This window comes from Oncorhynchus mykiss, chromosome 17 (assembly GCF_057628025.1).
Source record: "Oncorhynchus mykiss isolate SJ-2025 chromosome 17, ASM5762802v1, whole genome shotgun sequence".
NCBI classification, from domain to species: domain Eukaryota; kingdom Metazoa; phylum Chordata; class Actinopteri; order Salmoniformes; family Salmonidae; genus Oncorhynchus; species Oncorhynchus mykiss.
In genome coordinates this window covers 27,792,192-27,809,198 of record NC_143038.1, presented here as the reverse complement: position 1 = coordinate 27,809,198, position 17,007 = coordinate 27,792,192, and the positions used below count along the sequence as shown (strand labels likewise).

The window sequence follows — 17,007 nt, the reverse complement described above, 5'->3', positions numbered from 1 at the left end:
CATTGCCCATTTACCAGATGGGCTAGGTTATTAAGACACCAGTGGCTAATGCTAATTGTTGTCATATCAGGCAATACACTGGGTTTACAAAATGCTATGAAGCTATGTTTTAAAGTGATGAAATTTCAAAACCAGCCCAGTCCTTTTGTATTATTTTAGTGAGTATCAAGTTTCAATGTAGTGGTTTTGAGTTTGAAATTTGGCACTAACAAGTCTCCACGTAGCTAGCTATATAGGTAATTTATGGGGCGGCAGGGTAGCCTAGTGGTTAGAGCGTTGGACCGGAAGGTTGCAAGTTCAAACCCCTGTCGTTCTGCCCCTGAACAGGTAGTTAACCCACTGTTCCTAGGCCGTCATTGAAAATAAGAATGTGTTCTTAACTGACTTGCCTAGTTAAAAATAAAGGTAAAAAAAATAAAAAAAATAAAATATATATACAAAAGCATCTGGACACCCCTTCAAATGAGTGGATTTGGCTATTTCAGCCACACCCGTTGCTGACAGGTGTATAAAATCTAGCACACGGCCATGCGATCTCCATAGACAAACATTGCCAGTAGATTTGCCGTGCAACACTCACTACCAAGTTCTAAACTCCCTCAGGACAATAACTGTTTGTCTTGAGCTTCATGAAATGGGTTTCCATGGTCGAGCAGTTGCACACAAGCCTAAGATGAACATGCACAATGCCAGGTGTCAGCTTGAGTTGGACTCTGGAGCAGTGGAAAAGGCTCTCTGGTGTGATGATTCACACTTCACCATCTGGCAGTCCGAAAGACACATCTGGGTTTGTCGAATGCAAGGAGAACGCTACCTGCCCAAATTCACATTTTGGTATGAGATTGTTTGTCGAGCAGGTATCCACATACTTTTGGTCATGTAGTGTAGCTATAGCTATTTAAAAATGAAAACCGTTAGCCAATGCAACACCGCCAGGGTTGGGGAGTAACAGGTTACATGTAATGAATTACAAAAAACGAACTTTAATCCTTTACATTAGCAGCTAAAATATTGTAATCAGATTACAGGTACTTTTGAAAAAATATATTAGGATTACTTTTCAATTCAGAAAGGATGTTTGCGAGAAAAATATTTGACACTTCTCTGTTTTCTCAATATCATTCAAATCAGCTTTGAAAAAAGGCGCAAGTTTAAGTTTGTTCCACCTGAGCGAGTCTGACCACAAGTCAGAGACTATGATGACGCACCAAATGTGTTTGATGGATTGCGGGAAAAGAGCAGGAGTAGGCTTTTGTAGGCTACAGTCAAAGCTGTGTCTTACAATGCTGTGGTGTAGTCTACGTGCGATACTGATATCACTTATTATTGATATATACAGTGCATTGATGTGAATCACACTGCTGCTCTCTCATTTAGCTAGTATGGATCGCGATTGTTGTGAATGGCTGTACACAAATCTAAATGTGTATTTGAACCCAAGAAATCTAAGCTGCCTATCAACCATTGTTTTTGCAACCAGTGGACAGCCGGTGAAAAATGCGCTCTTGCAACAGCTGCATAGTGCGGATCCCAGCCGATGGAATAAAAGTGGGGCTTTTTATTGTTCAATCTAATTCATTATGATAAAACATTATATCCAGTGGCAAGAAAGTGTGAACCCTTTGGAAATACCTGGATTTCTGCATAAATTGAATCTGATCTTCATCAAGGTCACAACAATAGACAAACAGTCTGCTTAAACTAATAACACACAAATAATTATACGTTTTCATGTCTATTGAACACACCATGTAAACATTCACAGTGCAGGGTGGAAAAAGTATGTGAACCCTTGGATTTAATAACTGGTTCACACTCTGGCTGCAATAACCTCAACCAAAAGTTTTCTGTAGCTGCGGATCAGACCTGCACAACGTCAGGAGGAATTTTGGACCATTCCTCTTTACAAAACTGTTTCAGTTCAGCAATATTCTTGGGATGTCTGGTGTGAACTGCTCTCTTGAGGTCATGCCGCAGCATCTCAATCGGGTTGAGGTCAGGACTCTGACTGGGCCACTCCAGAAGGCGTATTTTCTTCTGTTGAAGCCATTCTATTGTTGATTTACTTCTGTGTTTTGGGTTGTTGTCCTGTTGCGTCACCTAACTTCTGTTGAGCTTCAATTGGCGGACACATAGCCTAACATTCTCCGGCAAAATGTCTTGATAAACTAGGGAATTCGTTTTTCTGTCGAAGATGGCAAGCTGGAAAGCTGTCCAGGCCCTAAGGCAGCAAAGCAGTCCCAAACCATGATGCTCCCTCCACCATACTTTACAGTTGGGATGAGGTTTTGATGTTGGTGTGCTGTGCCTTTTTTTTTTTCCTCCACACATTGTGTTGTGTGTTCCTTCCAAACAACTCAACTGTAGTTTTATCCGTCCACAGAATATTTTGCCTGGCTATTTTGCCTGGGACATGCAGGTGACCTTTTGCAAACTTCAGACGTGCAGCAATGTTTTCTTTGGACAGCAGTGGCTTCTTCCGTGGTGTCCTCCCATGAACAGCATTCTTGTTTAGGGTTTTGCGTATCGTAGTCTCGTCAACAGAGATGTTAGCATGTTCCAGAGATTTCTGTAAGTCTTTAGTTGACACTAGGATTCTTCTTAACCTCATTGAGCATTCTTGCGCTGTGCTCTTGCAGTCATCTTTGCAGGACGGCCACTCCTAGGGAGAGTAGCATCAGTGCTGAACTTTCTCCATTTATAGACAATTTGTCTTACCGTGGACTGATGAACATCAAGGCTTTTAGAGGTACTTTTGTAACCCTTTCCAGCTTTATACAAGTCAACAATTCTTAATCTTATTTGTCTTCTGAGATATCTTTTGTTCAAGGCATGGTTCACATCAGGCAAACTCAAATTCTGTGAGTTTTTTTTATAGGGCAAGGCAGCTCTAACCAACATCTCCAATCTCGTCTCATTGATTGGACTCCAGGTTATCTGAGTCCAATTAGCTTTTGGAGAAGTCATTAGCCTAGGGGTTCACATACTTTTTCCAACCTACACTGTGAATGTTTTAAATTATGTATTCAATATAGACAAGAAAAATTCAATAATTTGTGTTATTAGTTTAAGCACTGTTTGTTTATTGTTGTGACTTAGATGATCAGATCAAATTTGATGACCAATTTATGCAGAAATCCAGGTAATTCCAAAGGGTTCACACACTTTTTCTTGCCACAGTGTATATCCATTGATTCTTGAAGAATTTAACTTACAAATGCCTCATGAGCTTAGTTCGACTGTCACACCACATGAGAACCCAAAATATAAGCTTGTTTTTTTTCTCCGATGTTTGTAAACAAACACTGTATAGCCTCATTACATGGTTAAAACAATCATTTTGATGATATGAATAATCAGTCCTTGCATCCATAGCTCTGTCTATTAATCTGAGAGTTCTTACATTTCTCCAGGCCCACCCCTCAACTGTGGATTCACCCTTTAAACAGCCGCATATAATCAAGATATCAAAGTGTCACCAACATAAAAGGTCAACAATAGGCCTATAGCAAATGCTGCCTATGACATTTTTTTTTCACATGTAAATAGCACTTTTCAGTAGTGCTCAAAGCATGACATTCCATGAGCTCCGCATTTTTCAACTTGAATCAATGAGTCCAATCAGTCCTCCATGACAACAAAATCATAAACAACAAAGTAGGTCTGGTTAATAAGTCCTTCGTTATTGGGTTATGCTCAGGTAAAACAATTAGGCTAATATATACTTCCATATTTCCAAGTCCTATTCTTGAAGATCAAGGGATAATAAATTAATTGGAATAACTGAACATCTGATAGACTTTGGTTTTTAGTGTAAAGATAACTTAATCATATTAAGTTAAGATTAACCCTGGTGCGGCAGGGTAGCCTAGTGGTTAGAGTGTTGGACTAGTAACTGGAAGATTGCAAGTTCAAATCCCCGCGCTGACAAGGTACAAATCTGTTGTTCTGCCCCTGAACAGGCAGTTGGAACCCACTGTTCCTAGGCTGTCATTGAAAATAAGAATTTCTAGAATGCCTAGTTAAATAAAGGTAAAATTAAAGTATATGTAGTAGAAAGTGATGGGTTAGAAGAAGCTTACATTACCAACACAAAGCCAGCTATGTAAACTTTAACATTGATTTATCCTGCAATAGATGTTGTTCAATTGGTAACAAACATTTTTGTAAATTTTTTGCCTTTAAAGGGGAAAGTAATCTAATGTAATCAGATTACATTATTGAGTTTGGGTAATCCAAAAGTTATGTTACTGATGACACTTTAGGGGCAGGTAACTAGTAACAGATTACATTTAGAAAGTAACCTACTTGAACATCGCAGGGGGAACTCTACACCATACTTAACCAGGTCAGGATGTGTTTTTCTTGTAGTTTGCACAATCAGGGCTGGTTCCCCTGCTTGTTTGACTTGAAAATGGTGATGGGGATTTAAGCTTCAGGAGACACATGTTCATAAATATTTGATCTTGCATTTCAGTCGTGTGCATTACATCATCCAGGTTTTCAATCATCTACCCACTGTTCCCTTTATAACATTTCAGTGTATGAAATATTTCTATGTGTGTCTAAGGGTTGCATAACGAGACAACGCTGCGCTATCTAGATTCGGTGCGTCTGTATATTTGTACGATTTACCATAAATATAGTTAGCGTCGTGATGAGGGGTGTTGCAGCATGATCAGAGCCAGGAAAAGACGGAGAGCGCGTTGAGCTTCCTTTAAAAAAAAATGTTTTACCCCCCCAATTCCTTCATAGCCCTCTGATTCTATTGAGGAAGTTTCCATGGTTACGTGTCAGATTCAAGCAGGATAAGGCTGAGGTTGCTCTCTCTCCCCAGCGACCCGGCACTCTGCAGCTGTGCCTGCTTTCCCTCCTTCCTCTCCCTCTCTCACATACATTTTCTAATATTCCTCCAATCATTCCTCCTCAATTCTCCCCCTATCGATTTGTCTTTCTCCCCCCCCACCCCCCCTCCCTCTCACTCCACCATCCCTCATCTGGATGTTCATTTTGTTTCATCAGGTTTAAGGGGGTAAATGAGGTCGGAGGGGGTGGGGGGCCAGACGGGGGATGGAGGGTTGGGTGGGCTCTGGGATAGCACTAGATTAGATTCTGGGGTGTGTGTGTGTGTGGAGGGGGATGTCAAAGCATCTGTAGTTGCCTGAGGATCGGTGTTGCATCAACAATAACAACCTGGTGGCACTGTGCCAGAACTCCTCTGGCGGTATTTGTTTTTGCCTTAATCCACTCTGCTGTTTCCCCCCATCTGTATTTATTTATTCTTCATCAGATATAATAACTTCAGTCACAGTGTCATGGTTCGTTTCATTGAGATAAGACTGCTTCTCTGTCATAAAAAATATCCCGCCCTGAATGCAATTATAAAAACAATTTATACATGAAATATAAACCTAAATCAGATTTGTTTTAGGCCACTTTTTTTGTTTGAATAAGATACGATGAAGGGCAGATGTGGGCATATTTGTGTGTTGGGAGCCGTGCTCGTGTCCGATGGATTCCGAGGGATAATTTCCAGCCACATTTTTCAGAGGGTCTCCCTCCCCTGCTTCCCGCTCCAGACCTCCCACTGGTTCTCACCGCAGGAGGCCAGAATTTGGATAGAATTCCGACGGAGCTGCAAATCTTATTTGAGGCAGCCAAGAGAAATAGTCTTATTCAACAACCCTTGGGGATAAACAGCTGGTTTAACCTGCTATAGGAGGAAAATACACTATACTTAATACATTTATATCATGGAATTTTTTTTCACCCTTCGATATTATCACATTGAACTAGTCTCTATTTGACACTGGGCGCGTGCAATAGTAGAACTGTATAAAGACAACAGTGATGTTGTGCCTGTAGCCTACATAAAATTAAGATGTGAGTTAGTAAATGACTACATACAGACTAACAAACATGTATTAGCTCTGTATAATATTAAACATAAATGTTAATAAATGCAATGCAGGGGTGGACTATGATTATTATTATCCCACAATTGAAAATATTTATTTAATGTACATTGTGTTTTTAATTTCAGGTAAATAATTTAATGTATAGTCCAGGGATGGGCAACTGGCTGCCCGGGGTCCCCTTTTTTTGTTCAGAGGATCAATTTCGAAAGACAAAAAAATATATATACTCAGTTTATTGGGTACACCCATCTAGTACAGGGTCGGGCACCCCCTTGCCTCCAGAACAGCCTGAATTATTTGGGGAACGTATTCTACAAGTCAGAAACATTCTATAGGGATGTTGGTTCATGCTGACATGATGGTATCATGCAGTTGCTGCAGAGTGGACCGCCACCAGGCAGGATGGGTCCAAATCCTGACTCAGCATGACCAGGCAATGTTTTTCCACTCCTCAATTGTCCCGTGTTGGTGACTGTGTGCCCTCTGGAGCTGATTCTTCTTATTTTTAGCTGATAGGAGCTGCAATAGCCCATCTGTGACAAGGATTGACTGGTTGTGCGTTCCGTGATGTCGTTCTGTACACCACTGTTGTACTGCGTCATTATTTGTCTGTTTGTGGCCCACCTTTTAGTTTACACGATAATTGCCATTCTCCTTCGACCTCTCTCATCAACGAGCTGTTTTCGCCCACAGGGCTGCCGCTGACTGAAGGTTTTTTGTTTGTCGCACAATTCTCGGTAAACCATAGAAACTGCCTGCGTGAAAAGCCCACGAGGGCAGATGCTTCTGAGATACTGACTCCAGCGTGCCTGGCACTGAAGATCATAACACGCTCAAAGTCGTTTAGGTCACTCGCTTTGCCCAGTCTAATGTTGATTCGGACAGTAACTGAATGCCTCAATGCCCATCTGCCGCCTTTATATAGCAAGCCACGGCCACTTGACTCACTGTCTGTAGGAGCAATCCATTTTCATGAACAGGGTGGTGTACCTAATCTACTGCAACTGAGTGCCTTCACAAAGTATTCATACTCCTTGACTTACAGTGCCTTTTTAAGAACGTATTCACACCCCTTGACTTTTTCCACATTTTGTTGTTAGTCTGCATTTAAAATCAAGTTTTTTTTTGTCACTGGCCTACACACAATACCCCATGTTAAAGTAGAATTACGTTTTTTAAAATATTTTTACAAATTAATAAAAAATGAAACCCTAAAATGTCTTGAGTCAAAAAGCATGCAAGCCTAAATAAGTTCAGTAGTAAAAGTTTGGAAGTCTGGGGAGCAGGAAGGGTAAAGGGGTAGCAGGTTCCTTTCTAGTGGTGGTTATTCATCAGCCTGATGGTCTGGGGGTAGAAGCTGTTAGCTAGTCTGACAGTTTTTGCCATGAAGTTCCGAAACTGCCTGTGCATGAGTGGAAACGGGGAGAACAAGCCATGGCTCGGGTGGCTGAGGTCCTTGACGATCTTCTTGGCCTTCCTGCGACACCTGGTGTTGTAGGTGTTCTGGAAGGCAGGCAGTGTGCACCCAATGGTACGTTTGCCTGAGCATACCACCCTCTGTAGATCCTTGCGGTCAGCGGCAGTGTAACGTTCTGAGTGTAGTGGGTGAGAAGTCAGGCGCAGGAAGCAGAGAGTTCAGGGGAGTGCTATTTTAATGCACCACAACGGTGAACATAAGCCAACCCCACGAAAACACAGGGCGTAATACAAAACAAACGCCCCAAACAGGGGGACTTAAACTGTCCAGAAAAGACCCACGAAATGGGAAAGCACGTAACTCACAGACGTGCACACAAGTTTACACAACACAGAAGGTCACAATAATTAATCCCGCACAAGGAACCAGGCGGGCCGGCTGACTAAATAAAGCCTCACTAATTATACATAATTCAAAACAGGTGCACTCAATGAACACATAAGGGAGGGGGAGGAAATAATCAGTGGCAGCTAGTAGGCCGGCGACGACGACCGCCGAGCGCCACCCGAACGGGAAGGGGAGCCACCTTCGGTCGGAGTCGTGACAGTACCCCCCCCCCCCCCCCCCCCTTGACGCGCGGCTCCCGCAGCGCGCTGACACCGGCCTCGAGGTCGACCCGGAGGACGAGGCGCAGGGCGCTCCGGATGGAGGCGATGGAAATCCCTCAACATTGACGGATCCAAAATGTTCCCCACCGGTACCCAGCACCTCTCCTCCGGACCGTACCCCTCCCAGTCCACGAGGTACTGCAGGCCCATCACCCGGCGTCTCGAGTCCAGAATGGCCCGTATCGTATACGCCGGGGACCCCTCGATGTCCAGAGGGGGAGGAGGGACCTCCGGCACCTCACCGTCCTGTAGGGGACCAGCTACCACCGGCCTGAGGAGAGACACATGAAACGAGGGGTTAATACGATAATAGGAAGGGAGTTGTAATCGATAACACACCTTGTTTATTCTCCTCAGGACTTTGAAAGGCCCTACACACTGCGGCCCAAGCTTTCGGCAGGGCAAGCGGAGGGGCAGGTTTCGGGTCGAGAGCCAGACCCTGTCCCCCGGTACAAACACGGGGGCCTCACTGCGGTGGCGGTCAGCACTCCTTTTCTGCCGTCCACTAGCTTGTTGAAGGGATTCCCGGACGGCCCTCCAGGTCTCTTTGGAGCGCTGCACCCATTCCTCCACCGCAGGAGCCTCGGTCTGGCTCGGATGCCACGGTGCCAGGACCGGCTGGTACCCCAACACACACTGAAAAGGGGACACATTAGTAGAGGAGTGGCGTAGTGAGTTCTGGGCCATTTCGGCCCAGGGGATGTACCTCGCCCACTCCCCTGGCCGGTCCTGGCAGTACGACCGTAGAAACCTACCCACCTCCTGGTTTACTCTCTCCACCTGCCCATTACTTTCAGGGTGATAACCGGAGGTCAGGCTGACCGAGACCCCCAGACGCTCCATGAACGCCCTCCATACTCGGGACGTGAACTGGGGGCCCCGATCAGAAACGATGTCCTCCGGCACCCCGTAGTGCCGGAAGACGTGGGTGAATAATGCCTCCGCAGTCTGTAGGGCTGTAGGGATACCGGGCAACGGGAGGAGACGGCAGGACTTAGAGAACCGATCCACAATCACCAGAACCGTGGTGTTCCCCTGAGACGGGGGAAGATCGGTCAGGAAGTCTACGGATAGATGTGACCATGGCCGTTGTGGAACGGGGAGGGGTTGTAACTTCCCTCTAGGAAGGTGCCTAGGAGCCTTACTCTGGGCGCATACTGAACAGGAGGAGACATAAACCTTAACGTCCCTAGCCAAGGTAGGCCACCAATACCTCCCCCGAAGGCTCCCTATTGTCCTCCTCACCCCAGGGTGACCCGAGGAGGGTAGGACGTGAGCCCACCGAATCAGTTGGTCCCGAACACCATGCGGCACGTACTTCTGCCCCGCCGGACACTGAGGAGGCACGGGTTCAGCCCGTAACGCCCGCTCGATGTCCGAGTCCACCTCCCATACCACTGGTGCTACCAGCTTCGAGGCGGGAAGGATGGGAGTAGGTTCGGTGGACCTATCCTCTGTGTCGTAAAGGCGGGACAGTGCATCCGCTTTCACGTTCTGGGAGCCCGGTCTATACGATAAAGTGAACCAGAATCGGGTAAAAAATATGGCCCACCTTGCCTGACGCGGGTTCAGTCTCCTAGCTGCCCGAATATACTCCAGATTTTGGTGGTCGGTCCAGATGAGAAAGGGGTGCTTAGCCCCCTCAAGCCAGTGTCTCCACACCTTCAGAGCCCTGACCACCGCTAACAACTCCCGGTCACCCACATCATAGTTACGCTCCGCTGGGCTGAGCTTCCTCGAGAAGAAAGCGCAGGGGCGGAGTTTTGGTGGCATACCCGAGCGCTGTGATAGCACGGCACCCACCCCAGCCTCGGACGCATCCACCTCCACTATGAATGCTAGAGAGGGGTCCGGATGGGCCAACACGGGTGCATCCGTGAACAGCGCCTTCAACTTGTTGAAAGCTCAGTCCGCCTCTGCTGACCACCGCAACCGCACCGGACCCCCCTTCAGCAGTGAGGTAATTGGAGCCGCTACCTGGCCAAAACCCCGGATAAACCTCCGGTAGTAGTTGGCAAAACCCAAAAACCGCTGCACCTCTTTTACCGTGGTCGGAGTCGGCCAATTACGCACGGCCTTACTGCGGTCACCCTCCATCTCCACCCCCGAGGTGGAAATGCGATAACACAGAAAGGAGACGGCTCGTTTGGAGAACACACACTTCTCAGCCTTGACGCATAGGTCATGCTCCAGCAGTCTACCAAGCACCCTGCGTACCAGAGACACATGCGCGGCGTGAGTGGCTGAGTAGATCAGAATATCATCGATATAAACAACTACTCCCTGCCTGTGCAGGTCCCTGAGAATATCGTCTACAAAGGATTGAAAAACAGCTGGAGCATTCTTTAACCCATACGGCATGACGCAGTACTCATAATGGCCCGATGTGGTACTAAATGCGGTTTTCCACTCGTCTCCCTTCCGAATACGCACCAGGCTATACCCGCTCCTGAGATCCAATTTTGTGAAGAACTGCGCTCCCTGAAATGATTCCACTGCCGTAGCAATGAGAGGTAGTGGGTAGCTGAATCCCACCGTGATGGCATTTAGACCTCTATAATCAATACACGGACGCAAACCTCCCTCCTTTTTCCTCACAAAAAAGAAACTCGAGGAGACGGGTGAGATGGAGGACAGAATGTACCCCTGTCCCAGAGACTCCGTGATATATGTCTCCAGAGCCAACGTCTCCTCCTGGGATAATGGGTACACGTGACTCTTGGGAAGCGCAGCGTCTACCTGGAGATCTATCGCACAATCCCTTCCCGGTCGATGTGGTGGTAATTTAGTCGCCTTCTTTTTACTGAAAGCGATTGCCAAATCGGCATACTCGGGGGGGATGCACACCGTGGGACCCTGGTCTGGACTCTCCACCGACGTGGCACCGATGGAAACTCCCAGACACCTTCCAGAACACTCCTCTGACCACCCCTGGAGAACCCCCTGTCTCCACGAAATTTTAGGATTGTGCCGGGCCAGCCAGGGAATCCCTAGCACCACTGGAAACGCAGGTGCATCAATAATATAGAGACTGATACGCTCCCTATGATTCCCCTGCGTTACCATGTCCAGTGGAACCGTGGTCTCCCTGACCACCCCTGACCCTAATGGCCGGCTATCTAGGGAGTGCACGGGAAAGGGAGAATCTATCGGCACAAGCGGAACACCTAATTTAGTAGCGAGTCCGCGATCCATAAAGTTCCCAGCTGCGCCTGAATCGACTAGCGCCCTATGCTGGGAAGAGGGGAAAAATTTAAGGAAAAAAATCAAGACAAACATGTGACCAACAGGGGGTTCTGGGTGAGTTTGGTGCTGACTCACCTGGGGTGATCGAGAAATGTTCCGCCTGCCATCTCGACTCCCAGACGGACCCCCCCAGCACCGATCGGCCGTGTGTCCTCTCCGACCACAGCTGGTGCAGAGGGAGCCTCCTCCTCCGGTACCCCTCAGCACAGTCCCTCCCAACTCCATCGGAACGGGAGTGGCGGTGCTGGGTGGTGGAACACACAGGACCCTCTCCGAACGCCCGCGGGCAGCCAGCAGATTGTCCAGTCGGATGGACATGTCAATTAGCTCATCCAGGGAAAGAGCGGTGTCCCGACACGCTAGCTCCCTGCGGACGTCCTCCCGGAGACTACACCGGTAGTGGTCGATAAGAGCCCTGTCGTTCCACCCAGATCCTGCTGCCAAGGTCCGGAACTCCAACGCGTAATCCTGGGCGCTCCTCTTCTCCTGCCGGAGATGGAATAGTCGCTCTCCCGCTGCTCGGCCATCTGGAGGGTGGTCAAACACGGCGCGGAAGCGGCGGGAAAACTCTGGGTAGTGCTCCTTCGCTGAGTCTGGGCCATTCCAGACTGCGTTCGCCCACTCCAGAGCACGACCCGTGAGACAGGAGATGAGGACACTCACCCTCTCTGCTCCCGAGGGAGTGGGTCTGACGGTGGCTAGGTACAGTTCCAGCTGGAGTAAGAACCCCTGGCACCCCGCCGCCGCTCCATCATAGACCCTCGGGAGCGTAAGACGGAGGGTGCTGGAGTCGGGAGATGGGGAGTCCTGAGGGGGGGGAGCCGAAGGTGGAGAGAGGAGACCACTTCTCTCCCATCGGTCCATTCTCTCCATCACTTGATCCATAGCCGTTCCGATCCGATGGAGAATGGTGGTATTATGTAGAACCCTTTCCTCCATCGATGGGAGGGGATTGGCTGTTGCTCCTGCTGACTCCATTCCTCAGGGTGCGGGATTCTGTAACGTTCTGAGTGTAGTGGGTGAGAAGTCAGGCGCAGGAAGCAGAGAATTCAGGGGAGTGCTATTTTAATGCACCACAACGGTGAACATAAGCCAACCCCACGAAAACACAGGGCGTAATACAAAACAAACGCCCCAAACAGGGGGACTTAAACTGTCCAGAAAAGACCCACGAAATGGGAAAGCACGTAACTCACAGACGTGCACACAAGTTTACACAACACAGAAGGTCACAATAATTAGTCCCGCACAAGGAACCAGGCGGGCCGGCTGACTAAATAAAGCCTCACTAATTATACATAATTCAAAACAGGTGCACTCAATGAACACATAAGGGAGGGGGAGGAAATAATCAGTGGCAGCTAGTAGGCCGGCGACGACGACCGCCGAGCGCCACCCGAACGGGAAGGGGAGCCACCTTCGGTCGGAGTCGTGACAGGCGGCGGAGTTGCCATACCAGGCTGTGATTTAGCCCGACAGTTGAGGACAAAGGAGGTTGCTGGCACCTTAATTGGTGAGAATGGGCTCGTGGTTATGACTGGAGGGGAATCAGTGGAATGGTATGAAAAACACATGGTTTCCAGGTGTTTGATGCCATTCTATGAGCTCCTTTATGGCCATTATTATGAGAAGTTCTCCCCTCCGCAGCCTCCACTGGTTGTGGATCAGTGTGGAGGAGGTAATGTTGGCTACCTTCACCACATGTGGATGGCCTGTCAGGAAGTCCAGGACCCAGTTGCATAGGGAGGAGTTCAGTCCTAGGGCCGGGAACTTTGTGGTGAGCTTAGTGGGCAATATGTTATTGAAGACCGTGCTGTAGTCAATGAACGGAATCCTCACATATGCATTCCTTTTGTCCAGGTGGGTGAGGGCAGTGTGCAGTGCGATTGCTTCGTCCGTGGATCAGTCAGGTGGAAATGATGAGATGTGCCTGGTTTTCTCCAGACAGGGTGCTTTGCATTCAGGCCAAATAGTTACATTTTGTCTCCTTCAGACCACAGAATCTTTTGCCTTATGATCTCAGTCTATCAAGTGCCTTTTTGCAAACTTCAGGTGTGCTGTCATGTGCCTTTTTCTTAGGAGTGGCTTCCGTCTGGCCATTCTCCCATAAAACCCAGATTGGTGAAGTGCTGTAGAGACTGCTGGCAGGTTCTCCCATCTCAGCCAAGGACCTCTATAGGTCCTTCTTGCCCCGTTGCTCAGTTTGGCCAGATGGCCAGCTCTATGAGCCTGGGTAGTTCCATAGTTTTTTTCTTGATTTTGTACACCTGTCAGTGTTTGGCTGAAATGGCCGAATGCACTAATTTTAAGTGATGTCCACATACTTTTTCAGCCACACCCATTGCTGACAGATGTATAAAATTGAGCACACAGCCATACAATCTCCATAGACAAACATTAGCAGTAGAATGGCTTTACTGAAGAGCCCAGTGACTTTCAATGTGGCACTGTCATAGGATGCCACCTTTCCAACAAGTCAGTTTGTCAAATTCCTGCCTTGCTAGAGCTGTCCCGGTCAACTGTAAGTGCTGTTGTGAAGTGGAAACGTCTAGGAGTAACAACGGTTCAGCCACGAAGTGGTAGGCCACACAAGCTCACAGAACGGGACCAGTGAGTGCTGAAGCGTGTAGCAACATGATTCTGCCACCACCATGCTTCTCTGTAAGGATGGTGCCAGGTTTCCTCCAGACATGACCATTGGTATTCAACCCAAAGAGTTCCATTTTGGTTTCGTCAGACCAGAGAATCTTGTTTCTCATTGTCTGAGAGTCTTTAAGTGCCTTTTGGCAAACTCCAAGTGGGCTGTCATGTGCCTTTTACTGAGAGGCTTCTGTCTGGCCAGTCTACCATAAAGACCTGATTGGTGGAGAGCTGCAGAGATGGTTGTCCTTCTGGAAGGTTCTCCCATCCCCACAGATGAACTCTAGAGCTCTGTCAGAGGGACCAACCTGGTTCTTGGTCACCTCCCAGATCAAGGCCCTTTTCCCCCGATCTCTCAGTTTGGCCGGGCGGCCAGCTCTAGGAAGAGTCTTGGTGGTTCCAAACTTCTATTTAAGAATGATGGAAGCCACTGTGTTTTTGGGGACCTTCCCCATTCTGTGCCTCAACACAATCCTGTCTCGGAGCTCTACAGACAATTTCTTCAACCTCATGGCTTGGTTTTTGCTCTGACATGCACTGTCAACTGTGGGACCTTATATAGGCAGGTGCCTTTCCAAATGTCCAATCAGTTGAATTTACCACAGGTGGACTCCAATTATGTTGCAGAAACATCTCAAGGATGATCAATGGAAACCAGGATGCATCTGAGCTCAATTTCAAGTCTCATAGCAAATGGTCTGAATACTAATCTAAAAAAGGTATTTCTACAAACATGTTTTTGCTTTGTCATTATTGTGTGTAGATTGTAGAGGATTATTCTTTTTAAATCCATTTTAGAATAAGGCTGTAACATAATTATAAATTGATTGGATACTTTCCGAAGGCACTGTACATGTGAACAGGGTGAAATGGTTGACTGCACATCAGTCCTACAAAAGGAGGTTGACTCAAAACAATTCTCCTTCTGTCTTCACAGATTTTGCAGTGTCCAGGGTAAGTTCAATTGTTATTATGGCTTTTTTGTGTGCCTTGTTGTGTGTTGTTGTTGTAAGGTATCTGTGTTGTGTGCTTGTGCTTGTGCACCGGCGTGTGTGTGATGTGTACTAGTGAGGAGCAGGTTGACTCATAACCCACAGTTCTCTGGGTTATATCTGCAGGAAGGCCAGGTTTAGGGTTATATTGTGTGGGTGGCGGGCGGGTGGGTGGGTTTGATAAATAGAAAACAATGTGAAAAAATATGCATGCATTTATATCATAAGGCTACATTAAGGTTTTTCTTTCATTATTGTTGGCTAACTAGCATTAGTGCGGAAAACTAATAGACTGACAAGAATAGACTGACGAGTTTCAGAAGAAAGTTCTTTGTTTCGGGCAATATTCGAGCCTGTAATCGAACCAACAAATGCTGATACTCCAGATACTCAACTAGTCTACAGGAGACCAGTTGTATTGCTTCTTTAATCAGAACAAAAGTTTTCAGCTGTGCTTACATAATTGGAAAAGGGTTTTCTAATGATCAGTTAGCCTTTTATGATCAACTTGGATTAGCCAACACAACGTGCCATTGGAACACAGGAGTGATGGTTGCTGATAATGGGCCTCTCTACGCCTATTTTCGATATTACATTTAAAAAATCTGCCATTTCCAGCTACAATAGTCATTTACAACATTAACAATGTCTACACTGTATTTCTGATCAATTTGATGTTATTTTAATGGACAAAAAATTTGCTTTTCTTTCAAAAACAAGGACATTTCTAAGTGACCCCAAACTTTTGAACGGTAGTGTAGATACCGTTATCTTAATCAGCATCATAAAATCCAATAGAATTTAAACCACAAGATATGCATCCAAGCCGAACTGAAATCTTATCAGAAACATGTTAGGTTGTTTCCAGTGCATTTCATTTCCTTAGAACCGGTCAAACTGATGTAATTTGAATATTTTGCACTTTTATATTTTTTTCTCCCCGGCCCAAAACGTCTTTGCTTGGTGAAAGACGCAGAGATCACAGAACTTTACTGACGTCAACTAGATTGAAATATTCAGTCAGATTTATGACATTTTCTGGTGAGGGTTTATAGTCTTCTAGGGCAACATACAGTTGAAGTTGGAAGTTTACATACACTTAGGTTGGAGTCATTAAAACTTGTTTTTCAACCACTCCACACTTTTCTTGTTAACAAACTATAGTTTTGGCAAGTCGGTTAGAACATCTACTTTGTGCATGACACAAGTAATTTTTCCAACAATTGTTTACAGGCAGATTATTTCACTTAAAATTCACTGTATCACAATTCCAGTGGGTCAGAAGTTTACATACACTAAGTTGAATGTGCCTTTAAACAGCTTGGAAAATTCCAGAAAATTATGTCATGGCTTTAGAAGCTTCTGATAGGCTAATTGACATCATTTGAGTCAATTGGAGGTGTACCTATGGATGCATTTCTATGCCACCTTCAAACTCGGTGCCTCTTTGCTTGACATCATGGGAAAATCAAAAGAAATCAGCCAAGACCTCAGAAAAAAAGCAATTTCCAAACGCCTGAAGGTACCACATTCATATGTACAAACAATAGTATGCAAGTATAAACACCATGGGACCACGCAGCCGTCATACCGCTCAGGAAGAGATTAATGTACTTTGGTGTGAAAAGTGCAAATCAATCCCAGAACAACTGCAAAGGACCTTGTGAAGATGCTGGAGGAAACGGGTACAAAAGTATGTATATCCACAGTAAAACGAGTCCTATATCGACATAACCTGAAAGGCCACTCAGCAAGGAAGAAGCCACTGCTCCAAAACCGCCATAAAAAAGCCAGACTAAGGTTTGCAACTGCACATGGGACAAAGATCGTACTTTTTGGAGAAATGTCCTCTAGTCTGATGTTTGGCCATAATGACCATCTTTATGTTTGGAGGAAAAAGGAGGAGGCTTGCAAGCCGAAGAATACCATCCCAACCGTGAAGCACGGGGGTGGCAGCATCATGTTGTGGGGGTGCCTTGCTGCAGGGTAGACTGGTGCACTTCACAAAATAGATGTGTTGAAGCAACATCTCAAGACATCAGTTAAAGTTAAAGCTTGGTCGCAAATGGGTCTTCCAATGGACAATGACCCTAAGCATACTTCCTTAGTTGTGGCAAAATGGCTTA

General features: G+C 46.5%; 1 protein-coding gene across 3 annotated transcripts in view; it reads left to right on the top strand.

Annotated features, from left to right (window-relative positions):
• The window catches only part of lhfpl4a (LHFPL tetraspan subfamily member 4a), a 70,634-nt gene that overhangs the window by 48,587 nt on the left and 5,040 nt on the right, over nt 1–17,007 (top strand). For 2 of the 3 annotated variants that reach the window (XM_021568541.3, XM_021568540.3), the window contains exon 3: nt 14,827–14,843. The exons of the other annotated variant lie outside the window; for it this stretch is intronic. In XM_021568541.3, the coding sequence (XP_021424216.1) occupies nt 14,827–14,843 (17 nt within the window). The remainder of the gene's footprint in view (nt 1–14,826; nt 14,844–17,007) is intronic. 3 annotated transcript variants of the gene reach the window in all.